The sequence below is a fragment of the Talpa europaea genome (assembly GCF_964194135.1).
Source record: "Talpa europaea genome assembly, chromosome: 4".
NCBI classification, from domain to species: domain Eukaryota; kingdom Metazoa; phylum Chordata; class Mammalia; order Eulipotyphla; family Talpidae; genus Talpa; species Talpa europaea.
This window is the reverse complement of record NC_140070.1, coordinates 102,272,448-102,288,333: the sequence shown is the minus strand read 5'-3', so window position 1 is coordinate 102,288,333 and position 15,886 is coordinate 102,272,448. Positions and strand designations below refer to the sequence as shown.

The 15,886-nt window shown below is 40.6% G+C and overlaps 1 protein-coding gene across 1 annotated transcript in view; it reads left to right on the top strand.

Annotated features, from left to right (window-relative positions):
• Positions 1 to 11,348, top strand: part of GOLGB1 (golgin B1) — a gene marked incomplete at both ends in the record, with an annotated part of 53,681 nt that extends 42,333 nt beyond the window's left edge. The window contains 8 exons of the mRNA XM_084232679.1: positions 406 to 584; positions 3,377 to 3,542; positions 3,728 to 3,862; positions 5,819 to 5,962; positions 7,019 to 7,086; positions 7,531 to 7,665; positions 10,843 to 10,948; positions 11,214 to 11,348. Of these exons, the coding sequence (XP_084088805.1) occupies positions 406 to 584; positions 3,377 to 3,542; positions 3,728 to 3,862; positions 5,819 to 5,962; positions 7,019 to 7,086; positions 7,531 to 7,665; positions 10,843 to 10,948; positions 11,214 to 11,348 (1,068 nt within the window). The remainder of the gene's footprint in view (positions 1 to 405; positions 585 to 3,376; positions 3,543 to 3,727; positions 3,863 to 5,818; positions 5,963 to 7,018; positions 7,087 to 7,530; positions 7,666 to 10,842; positions 10,949 to 11,213) is intronic.
• Between the last annotated feature and the right edge of the window lie 4,538 nt (positions 11,349 to 15,886).

The window sequence follows — 15,886 nt, the reverse complement described above, 5'->3', positions numbered from 1 at the left end:
AGGGATTAGGGTCAAAATAAGGGGGGTGAGAATTGTATGAGGAATATAACCAAGATGAAAATGCATACATTGTACAAAAATGTAAAATGATGTAAAAAATATATAAAATAAAATTTTAAAAAAAGAGCTAAGGGGAAACAGGAAAAAAAAAAAAAAGCTAGGGAACAAGGATGGAAGTTGCAGAATGGTTAGCCCTCGAGCCTTGATGGCGGCTCTGGGAGGGGATCCCCTCCAATTTGGTTGCATGTATTTCACCATTTTAGAGACCAATGCTGCAGTGATCTGTCAATGGGCTGTCAGGTGCTGGTAGTCTGTCATGGTGTCTAACTTAGGGAGCCGCTGATGACTTGCAACTGGATGAATGAGGTGAGATGAATCACCCTTATCCTTTCTGTTTGGTTAAAGCTGAAAGAATTAAAGAATCTGCAGCAGCAGTACTTACTGATTAACCAAGAGATCACTGAATTACGTCCACTGAAAGCTCAACTTCAGGAATATCAAGATAAAACAAAATCATTTCAGATTATGCAAGAAGAGCTCAGACAAGAAAACCTCTCTTGGAAACATGAGCTGCATCAGCTCAGGTATGATAAAACCCTGCTCTTCAATCCTTTTCATTTTCATTCTTTTTTTTACTCTTTTTATTATGAAATAATTAGACTTAAAGAAAGTTGCAAAAATAGTACTGAGAATTCCTATGTGTTCTTCACTGAGTGTCCTCCTATGATAACATCTTACATAATTATATATCAAAATCAGGAAATTGATAGTGATACGATTCAAAGGCCTTATTCAGATGACACCAATTTTGCATTTATTCAGATATGTTGTGTATGTAGTTCTTTGTAATTTTATCTGCTGTATAGATTCATATACCCACCACCTCATGCAAAATATGGAACTGCTCTATCACCACAAATATAGCCCTTGCGCTACTAGTTGATAATCACGCTTTTCCCTTCCCATCCCTGCATCCCTAACCTCTGACAACTGCTAATCTGTTTTCTATTTCTTTATTGTTTGATGAGAATGCTTTATAAGTAGAATCATACAATATATAACCTTCTGAGCTTCTATATATGTCTCCTTGAGACATCATCATTGTTGCCTGTATTAGTTCATTCTTATTTATTGAAGCAAAATCATATTCCATGGTATGGATGTACTCCATTCACCCATTGAAGAAAATTAGGATTTTTTTCTAATTTTTAGCTATTGTATATCTGTTATGAACACTTGTGTATAGATTTTTAAGTGAACAATAAATTTTCATTTCTCTGAGATAGTTGCCCAGGAGCGCAAATGCTATAGACTGTATGGTAAGTATGTGTTTAATTTTTCAAGAAACTGCAAAAATATATTCCAGAAAGACTATACGGTTTTATATTCCTACCCAGCAATATATGTATGATCCAGTTTCAATATCAAATGCTGCATTCTTGTCAGCATTTGATATTATAAGTACATTTTAGTTTTTTATTGGTGTATAATATCATCCCATTATGGTTTAGTGTGCATAATGGCTAATAAATATTAACATCTTTTTATGTGTTTGACATCTGTATATCCTTTATGATGAAATGTTTGTTCATATGTTTTATCCACTTCCTTTTTTAAAAAAGATTTATTTATTTATGCATACAAGAGCTGGGTGTAGGCCAGAAGTGTGGGGGTGAGAGGAGTCACTGGAGACAGAGTGGGGAACAGAACAGGCGGATTGACTGAAATACACTGCTGAGGGGAGCAGTGGATGAGACAGGAAAGGTCTGCTGTGCCACGTGGGTCACCTCCCTGGCTGGAGATTGAACTCGTGCTGCAGTAGCTACAGATTGCTTCACAGTGCTGATGCTTTGCGCCACCAGGGAGGCCCCTTATCCATTTCCTAACTGTGTTGTTGATTTTGAGTTTTGAGAGTCATTTATACATTAGTTACAAGTTCTTTGTCAGATATTGGTTTGCAAAAATAGTCTTTAGCTTATTTTTTCATCCTTCTCAACAAGTTTTTTTTTAATTTTGATTAAATCCAACTTGTGTTTTTCTTTATTCAGATTCAGTTACTTCTATTGTTCTATCTTCAAGTCACTGATAATTTTTTCTATCACCTCTTTCTGCTGTTGTGTCTATTGAGTTAGCTTTTTAGTTTGAATGTTATACTTCTCAATTCTAAAATTTCCATTCAGTTCTTCTTTATGTATTCTATTTCATTGCTGAGGCTTTCTGTGGTTTCATTTCTTTCCAGTGTGTTAGTAATTGCCTATTGAATCATTTCTATCATTTCTTTAAAATCTTTCATGTATAATTTCAACATCTTGTCATTTTGGTGTTGTAATTTGTGGATTTTCTTTTTTTCAATCAAGTTGCATTTTTGTAGTTTCTTGAAAAATTAAACACATACTTACCATACAACCGAGCATTTGCACTCCTGGGCAGTTATCGCAGAGAGATGAAAATTTATTGTTCACATAAAAATGTATACATAAGTGGGATATGTGGTGTTAATAAAGAAAAACCAGTGAATTCACTGCCATGTCATTCATCAAGTCCTGAGCCCCCTAGCTCGATCCACCTTCTCCCCATCTTTCTAAGCCTAAGTCTTCTTACATTTGTTTTTTTTTTATAATTCCCAGGGGTTTTATCTATATTTATTGGCCACTTGACTGAATTCAGGGAATAAATAAAAATATGAGCAGTTAATATTTATTAAGTGATGGCAGTGTACCAGGCTCTGTGTTTAGTACATGTCATAGTATTTCATTTAATCGTCACAATAATCCTAAAGAGTAATAGTTTATTCCCATTTTACAAATGAGTATCAGAGAGATTGAGTAACCATCACTCAGGGTCTCACACATAGTGTGTAGCAGAGCCAGCAGTAGAATCTGTGCCCTTTCAGACTTTGCAGCTGCATTTTTGTAACTAATGTTATATTGTTTCATGCCTCTGCCTTTATGAAGAATTACAGTGGTTTCCCATTACTGCCAGAGTAAGCTATTTAACATGATAGTCAATGCTGCATATGATCTGACCTCTTTACTTTCCATCCCAGTCTGTCCATTCTCCACACCGCCTACTATAACATTTCTGAAATAGACTGTATACATTCTTGTGTCTTTTGCTCAGTTTGTTCTCTGAACCTGGAATGCTTTTTCTGATGTGGAAACCTGACTCATTGTTCAGTGTTTACACCAAACGCTTGCTTTGCCATGAAAATGGTGTTGTCTTATCAGTTGAAATACTTCTGCTTGATCATCATATAAATTTTACCCTGGATGTATTTTACTGTATGTCCATCTCACAATACTATTTTGAATAAAGAATTACTGTTTTTTGTCTCACCAGTATACTTTTGTCTGTGATTATTTCATGTTTTTTCTAGGATGGAGAAAAATGCCTGGGAAGTTCATGAGAGGAGAATTAAGGACCAGTACCTTATGGCTCTTTCAGAAAAAGAGCGGCAGCTTTGTCACCTGCAAAACCTGCTGAGGGAATGGAGACCTCCTTCCTCCCAGACTGAGACTCTCAACGAGCAATACCAAACACAGGTAAGTAATGTCAGTGTTGATTGCTGCTCGAAGACCACCACCACCCAGGAAGCAGCAGCTTCCTCCAAGCTAAGTGTCCACTTCCCATCTTATACCTTCCTATGAGGTGGCTCGTGTTTTTGGAGGGAAGGATGTAAGCATAAACGATTTTAACAGAGAAATTCATCAGTGCTTGTATCCTGCAGGCTTCTTCAGAAACAACTTGTGTAGATGGGTCACAAGATCTCGTTTGTGAGACTGAAGTTCTTAGAAATCAACTCAATGATGCTTTAAAGGAAATTCACCAAAAGGATTTAAGAATTCAGCAGCTAAACAACAAGGTGAGTTTCTTCAGCTAGACTAATTTTTGATTGCTTGTTTCCTCAACTGGAAACAAGAAGGGAAGAGTCCTACCTTCTGTTATGTAAACATTGGTTCGAAGAATGTTTATACAAACATTAACTCAGAATGCGTATAAAAAAGGATGTCCGGGCCTCCGCGGTGGCGCAGCGGTTGAGCACTGGGTTGCGAAGCTGCCCGCAGCCTCTGCAGTGCCGGTTCGATCCCCGGCTGCTCTGCGGCCACCGGAGGAGGGTCCCACATGGCGCGCAGACCTCTCCTGCCGCCCGCTGCTCCCCTCAACAGTGTACCTAGGTCCTTCTGCCTGCTCTGCTCCCCACTCTGGCTCTGGTGAATTCTCTCACCTTCCCACACTTCTTACTGTACCCAGTGCTTGTATACGTAAATAAAAAATAAATCTTAAAAAAAAAAAAAAAATTTAAAAAAAAAAAAAGGATGTTCTTTGATTGAAATGTATAGTCAGGTTCTTTTCATGTAATGTATATAGTCCTGTAGTAAGTACTTTGGAGAGACATCTTTGTGGTGGTTTATGTATCTGTTGTTAGCCATAACTAGAACCTCAAACTTGACAGCCTGCAAGTTTAGAATTATAATTGTAGGGAACCAAATTCAAATCAATGGGCAAGTTTTTCTTTCATTATAAAAATAATTTCCTCTTTTTGAAATGGTGAAAAGTTGGGCTGTTTTATCAAGTAGCAATTACCCCTGATACTACCCATGTTCAAGGAAAGAATGAATAACTACCTGTTATTCATGTAGTAGAAGAAAGGTCTGCTTTGAGTGACTGAAATGTTTCTACCTGTGAGAGTCTGTGCTTCCAATATAGCTTCTCACATGTACATCAGCATATTAGGATGTATTTTGTTTCTCCTTCCTGTCTTTTATTTTTTTAAGGATTTATTTTTTTATTTATGCATTTAAGAACTGGGGTACAGGCCAGAGGTGTGTGTGGGGGTGGTGAGAGGATTCACTAGAGACAGAGTTGGGAACAGAATAGGCAAATTGACTGAAATACACTGCTGAGGGGAGCCAGCAGGAGAGACAGGTAAGGTCTGGTCCGCCATATGGATTAGCTCCCTGGCCAGGGATCAAACTCATGCTGCAGTGGCTGCTGATAGCTTCATAGTGCTGAGACTAAACTCCTTGCACCACCAGGGAGGCCCACTCCCGCCTGTCTCTTACCCTACTTTTTGGGGAACTTGTAATATTGCACAAATTTCAGGTGACATCTCTATCTCCACTCACCTCAAACTTTGTCGATTACTAAGTCATTTCTTAGTAACATCAACTTGGACCCACACTACAGCCTTTCTCCTGAAACAGCCTGACTTCCTGGCTTTTCAGTTAATGTACTAGTCACCATCAAGTTTCCCTGCTATTCCACCAAAATTATTTTCCTTTCTCAGTCAAAAAATTCTGATTTTTCTCATTTTGAAGGAATACACAGTGCTGTTGTTGCCATTATTGAACTAAAGATATTTCATAATACCTTTGCCTGAAAAATTGGGTTCATAATGATCTAATAAAATTTGATCCTTAAGGGCCTCCCTGGTGGCGCAGCGGTTGAGCGCTGGGTTGCGAAGCTGCCCGCAGCCTCTGCAGTGCCAGTTCGATCCCCGGCTGCTCCCCGGCCACCAGAGGAGGGTCCCACATGGCGCGCAGACCTCTCCTGCCGCCCGCTGCTCCCCTCAGCAGTGTACTTCGGTCCTTCTGCCTGTTCTGCTCCCCGCTCTGGCTCTGGTGAATTCTCTCACCCTCCTGCGCTTCTGACTGTACCCAGTGCTTGTATGCATGTATGTATAAATCAATCAATCAATAAAAATTAATTAATTAATTAATTAAAAAAATTTGATCCTTAAAACTCAGGACAGTTAGCATAAGCATTGCTTATAATTAAACAGTCCTGTGTTACAGTGCTTATCTTCTCCCCATTTCAGTTTTCTCAGCTATTAGAAGAGAAAAATACTCTTTCTGTTCAGCTTGGTGATACCAGTCAGAGTCTTCGTGAGAACCAACAGCACTACAGTAACCTTTCTAATCACTGTGCAGCTTTGGAGAGGCGTGTTCAAGAGCTGCAAGTGGTAAGAGGAAGGGAAAAGTATTAAAAAAATAAGTGCAATGATAAAGCATAAAAAGACGCACTGAAGAAACTGATGTGTTCAGGCTAAAGATTACTTAGGTGTGATGGAAGAAAGTGGGAAGAAGAGGAGAGTATGAATAGAGATGGGAATATTTTCTGGGAAAAATTAGAGTAAAGGAATTACAAGAAAATAAAGATCAGTGAGAGATGGTGGGAAAGGAATCAAAAAGTCAGTGGGGGACCATGATGACTGAGGCTTTGGGAACTCTGAAACTAAGAGAATTTAAATTTTGCTTTAAGAAATAAGAAAACTGTGGGAAGATTTTTTTTTTAAATAATAAATTTTATTTTTATATTCCCCCATACAATTGCAAACCCCCCATTCTGACCCCAATCCCTCCCCTCCCGCCCCCCACCCCCCAAAAAGTGGCTCTGGTTCATAGTTTTTTGTTGATTTTGATTTTCACTTTCTTATATTCATTTTCCTGGTCCCTTATTTAAGTTTTCTAGATTCCTGCTATGAGTGAGACCATCCGGTATTTTTCTTTTTCTTTCTGGCTTATTTCGCTGAGCATGATCCCTTGTAGGAAGATTTTGACCTGAGGAACAGAATCAGCATAGTTATTGACTGTAGTGGAAAGGAATGCACTTCAAAGTTGAAGGACACTGGGACCTAGTATGGAGACAAATAGGACATGGACAGGAGAAGGGGGGTTAGGAGAGGTTGTAGATTAGAGAAAGATCAGAGTAGTGTGGACAGCGCATGAGCCTCCACTAAAAGAAAGCAGGTCAGTGGTAAGCCTTTTAAACTTTCAAGAGGAGAGACTGAAAAAATGAGAATCTGGGAGAAAAGGTCCTTAAAAGTTTTACTGTAGGACAAAAAAATCTATTAGAGCAGGAGTGTCTCACGTCTAAATCTGTAGTTGAAGAGAATTATAAATGGAGGTATTCCTCTCCAAGATATCTCCTTCTCTCCAGTGTTAAACAAGTCCTCATTTTGCCCAAGTGTAGTTACTAAAGCATTTTCATCATTGAATTACTAAACTTATTCTTCCAGGCATCCCAGACTACAGATGATACTCACAGGAAAAATAATAATGGAGATCTGAAGGAACCACAGCTCAGGTGGGGAGCACCTCTCAACCTTGTAGTGTGCGTAGCATATTCAGAATTTGGGCAGCCTTCTAGACTACTTGCAGTTTGTTGTATGTATTCATTGTGTCTTGCTATCATAGTGTCCTCAGATTCAATGTGAAGATTATATACTAACAAATATAATAACAAATTATTTGTGAAAAATTTGTAAAGCAAAACCAGCAACACCACGCACACACAATAAGCCTATGGGATTCAAATGAAAGCTATTCAGTGAATCCCTAAAATTTCTTAAGGCATTTTCTGCAGGTTTATTTAATTTATCTCTAGCTATGCTTTAAAAATATTCCTTTGTGTTTGTACCAGCCCCTATAAATTTTCGTGCTTTATAACCTCATAAAAACCTTGAGTCTCTTGTGTCAGCAACTGTGTTCTGCCTCTAGTGATGACGTTTGTTTCCCTTTTGTCCTGAAGTGTTTCTGAAGCTCACCATCAATTGAGCAGCATTCAACAAGAGGTAAACGAATTGAGGAAGCAGATGGAAGAAGAACAAGACCGAAGATTGGCTGCTGAGTCTGCCCTGTCCGCAGCGGAGGAGCAGATCCAGCGGTGAGGGGCTAAGGGAGCAGGCCTCTGTTCACTTCTCATCCTTTTTCTTCATACTCGTGAGCACTGCAGTTCCCAGACATGAGAATATTTAGCATCTTATTCTGATCCTGAAATGGGTACTGCAATGAGTTTAGGTCATTGTAGCCAGCCAAAAAAAAAACTTTATATTTTGGGGATCTAGGAGGCCTGTATTTTCATGTGGGATGAAATATGCCATTGTTAACATCCCAATAATAACTACCCATGTGATCTTTAGAAGGCCAGATCAATGACAACCCTATACCTTATCTGAGGTCTGAAATCAATTGACATTTTCTTTTAAAGATGAAAACATTGGGAGATTAAAATCCCACATTTTAAAGCTGATTTAAAAGGATGTAGCTTTCCATTTGTTGGCAAATGCACTTCCTAGCTCTCAACTTCCCCTCCCACTCACAGACAGTATTGAGCCAAGGTAGGCTTTCCTAGCAGAAAGACCTCATTCTTGTAAAATTGAACATAGTGTAACAGCAAGTTGTGCTTCTCGTGGGAGTTTACACCAAGTGTGACTTGGAAAGACAGAACTATAAATCCCTATTTCCTTAGTCCCAGCTCACCAGTCAAGAGAATCCCTATGTGAGAGAGAGGAGAGGAGGTGCAGGTTATTGCTGCTGGGTGGCTCTTTCCAGAGAAAGCAATGTCAAAAGCAGACATTTTTACTAGATCTAAGGGAAAGCACCTTGTATATTGTTTCTTCCCTCAGAGAGTGGCACTGATGACACTAATGCCTTCTTGCAGAATTCACATGGCTGAGATGGCAACCCCAGTGACCAGGCCTTATTTAATTATCTTTCCTTCCCATCCAGCAGTCAGAACTTCTTCATTTCCATCACCCACTTGAGCCTTGGAATGCGACTTTGAAGATGGACTCTGTAGGGACACAGCACAGCCTGTTCTGTCTCAGATAAGCATCTTCATGCCTGAGCACTCATGGCTGTTTTTCTGCTACTGCAATGTAATTGCTTAGACCTGTGAAGCCCAGCCCTTGGTGGGGAGATCTTTCTTTCTTGTGTAATTAGCCTGTCCCAAAACAACTTGAGATGGCATAGTTCAGGGAGCCTCTCAAGTCTGTGGACAAGCCACATTAATCCAAGCTTTGTGCTCTACATTTTCTTCTTTGGCCCTGATGCAGCTAATCAAGTGCTCCTACCTAGGCCTACTGCTGCTACCTAGAAGTTTCATGCTAGAACTTCACATGCGCTCTGTAGTGCACACAGAACTTGCTAGTGGTGCTATTACTGTTTCACTCACCAGTAAACCAAACCAAAAGGCTCATCCTTACTCGGCCTGGCCTGCAGAAGTTAACAGACTGACCCACATAGCACCAGACCATCCGTTCTAGAGCCATGCTGCCCCTGGAAAGCTTACAGGAGAAACAGACACAGGTTTATAATGTGGTCAGCCTGATTTTCAAGAGTAAAATAACAGGTAGAACTAGGCTTTGTGTGCCCAGTTTCTCTTCTCCAGACTCAAAAATCAGCTGAAGGTTCCTTTTTTCCTCGAGAAAAGTGTGTGACAGGCAACAAGAGGCCAAGAGTATTATGCTAATCAGTATCCCTCTATCTGGAGGAAATACCAGAAGTAGAGTCCTTTCTGCCACCACAATTAAAAAGAGCACCCTGATAGGTAAATGTGCGATGAAATAAGTGATGTGACCTACAGCCCCTTTGAAACATGCCGCAGACCAGCACAGCAGTGAACGATGAGGCCGTCTCAGGGTTGAGAGACTGCGCAGGGTGGTCAGGGATTCGGCTAAAGAAATGACAAACAGACACACTTCAAGAGAGAGTGTAAATCTGAGTGCATCTTTATTAAGCTAGTGGTCAGTATATATATGTTTTTCTAAAAGCATAGGAACAGTGAACATCAAAGAGATCAGTTTGCTCATAGATTTAGCTTAATTGACAGGGCAGTGATTTATGTCCGAAGTTACATCTGGACCTAGCCTCATTCCTAATTGGACAGGCTATAAATTCTTTCTACTGTTCTATATAATTATTTTCTAGTTACACTAACTATCATTTTTACTCATAATTAATTGTCATGGGTGAATTTATTTTATAATGCAGTTAATATCAAAGGTACTAAAGTTAAGCACATAATAGAAAGATTATTAAACTAACAATTCTATTATAACACAGTGTTTAGTAATGTTTCATTTGCATTAACCTAATTATTAAATTAGGTTTGTTTTTTAATTAGCAATCAATGACCAGAAAAAGGAAAGATTTTAGAAAGACAGTTGTAGCAGAATAAAGTTTGTGGGCCTTGAGAAAGCGAGATAAGGTTCCAGGTGGTCAGCATTTCTTTTAATCATCTTTGTGGCAGCTTCTGGTGGTCGTTATCTCTTGGCAGGCATTCGGCTTCTCTGCATCTTAGGGAGTTTGCTGTTCTCCCCCTGCGCGCATGGTTCCTTGCCCACACTGGACCTCAGGGACCATGGCAACAGCCATTAGCCCTGAGGGTCACTGCAGGGGGAGGTGCAGCAGAAACAGTTCTAGTTTTTGTGAGAAACCATTAAGTGGGAACCTTCTTCATGAAATGCATAAGTTCTAGTATTAAATAAACAAATCAGCAAAAAATGAAGCAAAAAGTAGTAGAGGGTACCAGCTGAGGTAAATTCAAAGAACCCCACACACAATCTGTTTTGGATAGCATTTGCCATTTATTAATAAATGGAAAAAACAAACTCAATGAGATTCTGGGTCAGGTGGCAGGTGATGGGAGAAAGGGGCATGAGTTAAGAATCATGGTTGGGTTTTGAATCCTGGCTCTCCCCCTTCCTTCAGCTGTGCCACCCTGGGTAATAATTTTTCTTTCTTCAAACCTTACTATGAAGACAACACCAACTTTAACCTGAGGGTTAAAACATAGGATGCACAGTGGGCCGTCTATTACTGATAGTTATTATTACCTTTTACTGCCCTTTACTCCTTCCACGGGGGCACGGACTATGGGTGCAGCCTCGGCCACAGGTCCCTTGTGTCTGTATCACGTGGCAAGATGACTAGGTAAATGTGTGATGAAATAAGCGATGTGACCTGCAGCCCTTCTTGTGTAATTAGCACACAAGAAGACTTCACCAGCTCAGCCTCTCATTGTGTGAAGCAGTTACATGCCTCTCTGTTCTCAACACAGGTTAAAGCCCAGCGAATGGGACTCTGCCCGGACTCCTCTTATTGGCTCCTGCGGCTTCCAGGAGCAGACAGTGCTAATAGATACTCCAGAGAGCAGTTATCGAAGGGTAAGAAGGGAAGAAGGGTAAAGAGAGGGTATTTTACTATCAGCCAGGCCGACTGTGTTTGAGGGCAAGGGTTTGAGGGACTTCCAGGACCTTGGGCAGTTGTAGGTCTAAAACTAGAAGGGTTTGGAAGATTGGAGGAACCTGGAAGAATTAGCCTAGTCATTGACTCTGAGGGAACGTTCTCTCAGGATAACTTTTCTGTAGTGGTTAAGGAGGGGAAAGGAACCTGTTTCTTTAGAGTAAAACTCTCAAATTTTTCTTTCAGTTCCGGAATGGAGCAGGATGGAAACGGATCCTGCGTTCTTTCTGTTATTCCCGGGCCCGAGTGCCACTCCTGGCAACCATCTACTTTGTGTTGATTCATGTACTGCTCTTCCTGAGTTTCACAGGCCATCTATAAACCTAGTTCTTACCCTTTGCACCCTTATCCTGAAAACCTCCACTACCCTCAAAACCTGGCATTCTCATAACACCAAGTCTTCTCATTTACAGGTGATCTCTCCTAATGTCCACAGAAAGTGCCTAGAAAAAACAGAGGCCAGTATATGAGCACAGGTTAGAGCCACACGGATCAGCAAATGTGCTTCTTCTACTATGTAGGGCCTGACACCTCCTGCATAGTCTGAAGTGACCCCACAGTTGGGCTGTTGAGCCCAATATTTGTTAAGGTTTTTCACTGCCCTGACCACTTGCAACTCTTGAAAGATACTAAAGAATATCTGTCAGTCAGGAGGATGATTCCAAGAAACCTAACAATCTGAAGTTCATTTTTGAGTGATACTTTTTAGATTGACTTGTTCATCTTAAATATTTTCTCCTGCTACAGGGAAAGGTAGTCCTGTCATAAAGTTCTGGGAAACATCATCTCATAGGATATCTGATTAGGTCTCTTCCAGAATAGGGTGGACCTAATGAACTTCTTTCCTAGATGTTCAGACGTAATTAGAATGAGATTTGTATTCATGGACTTTAAAGATAACATCCATTGCTTATGTCCTTGATCCCGTGTATACTAAGGCATAGTAAGTCACCATACTTTTCCTTTCACTGAAAGGCAGGAAGAATGGTTATAAACAAGGAGTTTGAGGTTCTTATTCTCATTTCACCTGGCTATACCACAAATGTGAACATTGACTCTCAGCCGGGGAGATCTCACTGGTCAAGGCGGCCACCTCTAACCTCTACACACTAAAAACATCTTTGCTGTTGGTGACCAATATTATTCCAGTGTCTCGGCCTCACAGTCGTCTGTCCTCTGTGGTAACAGAGCTGAGGAAAATGGGAGGAGATTATAGAGAAGATGAAAATATTCAAATCTAGACTTGAGAACAACCACCAGGATTGACTTCCATTTGTGCCTATTCGTTCTCCCCTCCCCTTTCCCCCGCTTCCCCTGCTGGTTATTTTCTCTTTATGCCCTTGATGTGTCTCCCGGCCTGCTGTTAGCACCCAAAGAAAACAGAAAACTGGGGATTGACTGAATCTATGCTAATCCTTTGTGATGTCCAAATCTTGGTCACAGCAACCCCAGGAACTTTCCTGAACAGTTGTAAAGAATAAAATTATTTTCAGAATGAAAAAATATCTCATGTGTGTGTGTCTGAATGTACATATACACTGATGCTTACCTACATGTGTGTGCATGCTGGGGCGGGGGTCAGGGAAGGTAGATAGGGGAAGCAGAAATGGGATAGGAATGGAGAATGAGCTAGAAAGCTCTACATATCAGGCTTCCTTCTCACTGGCTGCATGGCTGCATGGGGTGTTCTACCCCTGGCCACTGGCCCCCAGGCTGGATGAAGTGGAGTGAGTTTATTTCATCTTAATCCTGAGCCCAATAAACTAAGCCTTAGGAAATGAGATTCATGCAGATTTATATCTAAATATATCTAATCATCAGATTTATATCTAAATATATCTATATCTAGAGTTTATATCTAACTCTTATCTAATGCATATTGAATGTATTAGGCCTATTGGAATGCTTGTGAGTGGAAGTGGAGAAAGCGAACTCTAATAGGGTATTGCAGGATAGCTGTGGTATTTATTAAGTTGTTGCTTGACTCAAGGTACAATAAATGAACAAAGTGTATCTGTATCAGAACTCATGCTATTTTTTTTTTTTTAAGATTTATTTTTGCAAAGAAGAATGGGTATAGGCCAGAGGGGCAGGATGTAAGAGGATTCACCAGGGACAGTGGGGAGCAGAACAGGCAGATTTACTAAAATGCATTGCTGAGGGGAGCAGTAGGCTAGACCGGAGAGGTCTACTGCACCATATATGCACTATCTCACTTGCTGGGCATTGAACTCAGGCTGCAGTGGTGATAACACTGAGACTTAACCCCTATATCACCAGGAAGTTCCCACTCATGCTATTTTTATGTGCTACATCTCACTCCCTGTCATCAGAAATAAACTTGGGACATTTGCTAAGGAGAGAGGGTTTCTTGGTGTCATCTCTGAGTAAATTTTATGGTTTCTCAAAAAAACTCTATCTGGATGGTATATCACATAATCATACCTGTTTTTGACCCTGAACTAGAATTTCAAGTATTCTCAAAAGATTTTTTTCTCCTAAAATTTGCACTTCCTTAAAATAATTTTGGTGTTGCCGTATTAAACAGCATGAAGTAGGAGGTATCAATAAATCTTCCCAAGTACCCAGGTATAGACTCCATAGACTTGGAAGTGACTGAAGTCTTACTATGCTTAAGTAGAAATCCTCTTCTGTACCTTGAACTAATTTCGCCCAGTCTCTGCTGGAATCCAGTTGGGAGCGGATGACTGAGCATATGAGGTCAAAATTCCACATCAATAAAGATCAGGAGAACAATCATGAACGCTTCCAAATTCTCAGTTGCCAGAAAAAAAAGATTATTTCCTAGTCAAATTCTCCCTGAGTCTCTCACACTGTGGATGGGGTGCTATATGTCATCATTCTCAGTTGGGAACTGTACCACACAAGGACTCAGGCTACCAAAGGTGTAACTTTAAAGAATTGCCATTTGCCTCAGTGGACAGTGGGCAAAAGAACATGGCAAAGCTTGTGCCACTCTGACAGTCCCCACCAGAAAGTTGGATTTCACCTCTTACATATCACCGGCCAAAACAGGTTACCTGAGCAAGTCTGACTTTGAGAGGGAAGGGAAAGTGAGCAGTAATACAAAATACCACAAAACCCTTTCATCATCTGGTATCACTTTTTTTTAAAGATTTATTTATTTATGCATACAAGAGCTGGGGTATAGGCCAAAGGTGCAGGAGGGGTGAGAGGATTCACCAGAGATAGAGTGGGGAGCAGAACAGGCAGACTACTGGAGTACATTGCTGAGGGGAGCAGCAGGCAAGACAGGAGAGGTCTGTTCTGCCGTATAAAGGTTAGCTCCCTGGCTGGGATAGAACTCACTGCTGCAGTGGCTGCGGATAGTTTCATAGTGCTGAGACTTAACCCCTTGCGCCACCAGAGAGACCCCTGGTATCACTTTCTCTAGGGATTTTTACTATTTCCAACCAAATCTACCAGTTAATGCAGACTGTTCACCACCCCCTAGGCAATCGCTGAACCTTTCTTCCTCTTAGTTTTTATCTCCTCTTGTGAATTCCCTTTCATCATTCAATTGATCAATTTTATTTGAATATATGCAAATATATGCAGTAAATAATGTATTTTTTAAAATCTTACCCTTCAAAATCCACTTAAAAATAATTTTTTCTACTCAGTCTCACCAAATTCTCCAAATTCTATTACTGTAATATGCAACTTCCCACCTATTAAGGGTACAAATACTGTTCAACATTCTTTTATGTGTTTTCTGGTTGAAAGTTTTGCTTCCCTGACCATGTTATAAACTGAGAAAAGAGGAGAATTTTTATGACTTTCCAATAATCCTTAAAGCTTTGCAAAAAAAAAAAAAAAATTAGGCACAGAAGAATTTAATCATTTTCATTTAAGTGCCTAAGCAGAAGGAACTGACTCAAATTTCAGGAAGTAACTCTGAGGACAGAGTGGCAGGAAATGACAGAAAACCTGAATACGGAACTGAAGCAGCAGTTCTGAATTTCTTGCTCTGAAGTGGCAGCTACCAGAGAGGGAGCCTACTGTCGCCGTGAGGAGCGGGTTGCTCAGAGCAGACACTCGCACTTTTGGAGGTAGGTACTCTGAGCAGTGGGAAAGTTGGGGAGCATGGAGCAAGAGCTGAAGTAAGAGGATTCCTACCTGATTCTTAGTCCTTGATGAGAGATGAAGTCACTACCAGTAGACTTTTAACCTTTCATGGCCTTGAGGCCTGGCTGTGAGTGATTGTAGATCATGAGCAACGGGTTGAAAACAAGTGGTAGGCTGGAGACCAGGGAACTTGATTCAGCACCTATCCGGGGCTCCTGGTTTTTCTGACACCTGTTTCTAAGGCCTGTTGCACCTAGACACTGAGTTAGAAGGAGAAACACAGGCACTGAAGAGTATATCTCTACCTTAGGGGAGTATATGGCTTAGCAGGGTGGCAAAACCCACATAGAAGACATTGTCACAGATCAGGAAACAGTTGCAGTATGCCCCAGTGCTAAGAATTAGTGGTGATGGAGGCCAAATGCAGGCATGAACTAGAACGAGTTTCTGTGATTGTAGGATACTAGAATTTCACAATGTCAGAAATGGAGGGACTTTACAGATTACCTAAATTAACCTCTTCAATTATTTCCCATCCAGAAAAGCTGAGTAGCAGAGATTTGGAATGATTTACAGATTATTTAAGTTAATATTTGTAAATTGCCTAGCCTGGTACCTGGCAGTAAGTATATACTCTGTTACAGATTCCGATACTTGTTTTCCCACAGGGGCTGGGCTTGTTACTAACAGAGCTGGTGACCACCAGGTCTGCTGACTGTGTTCATGTACCTCTGATGCTAGAAGGCAGCCTTGTGATGAGGCCCTTGGTT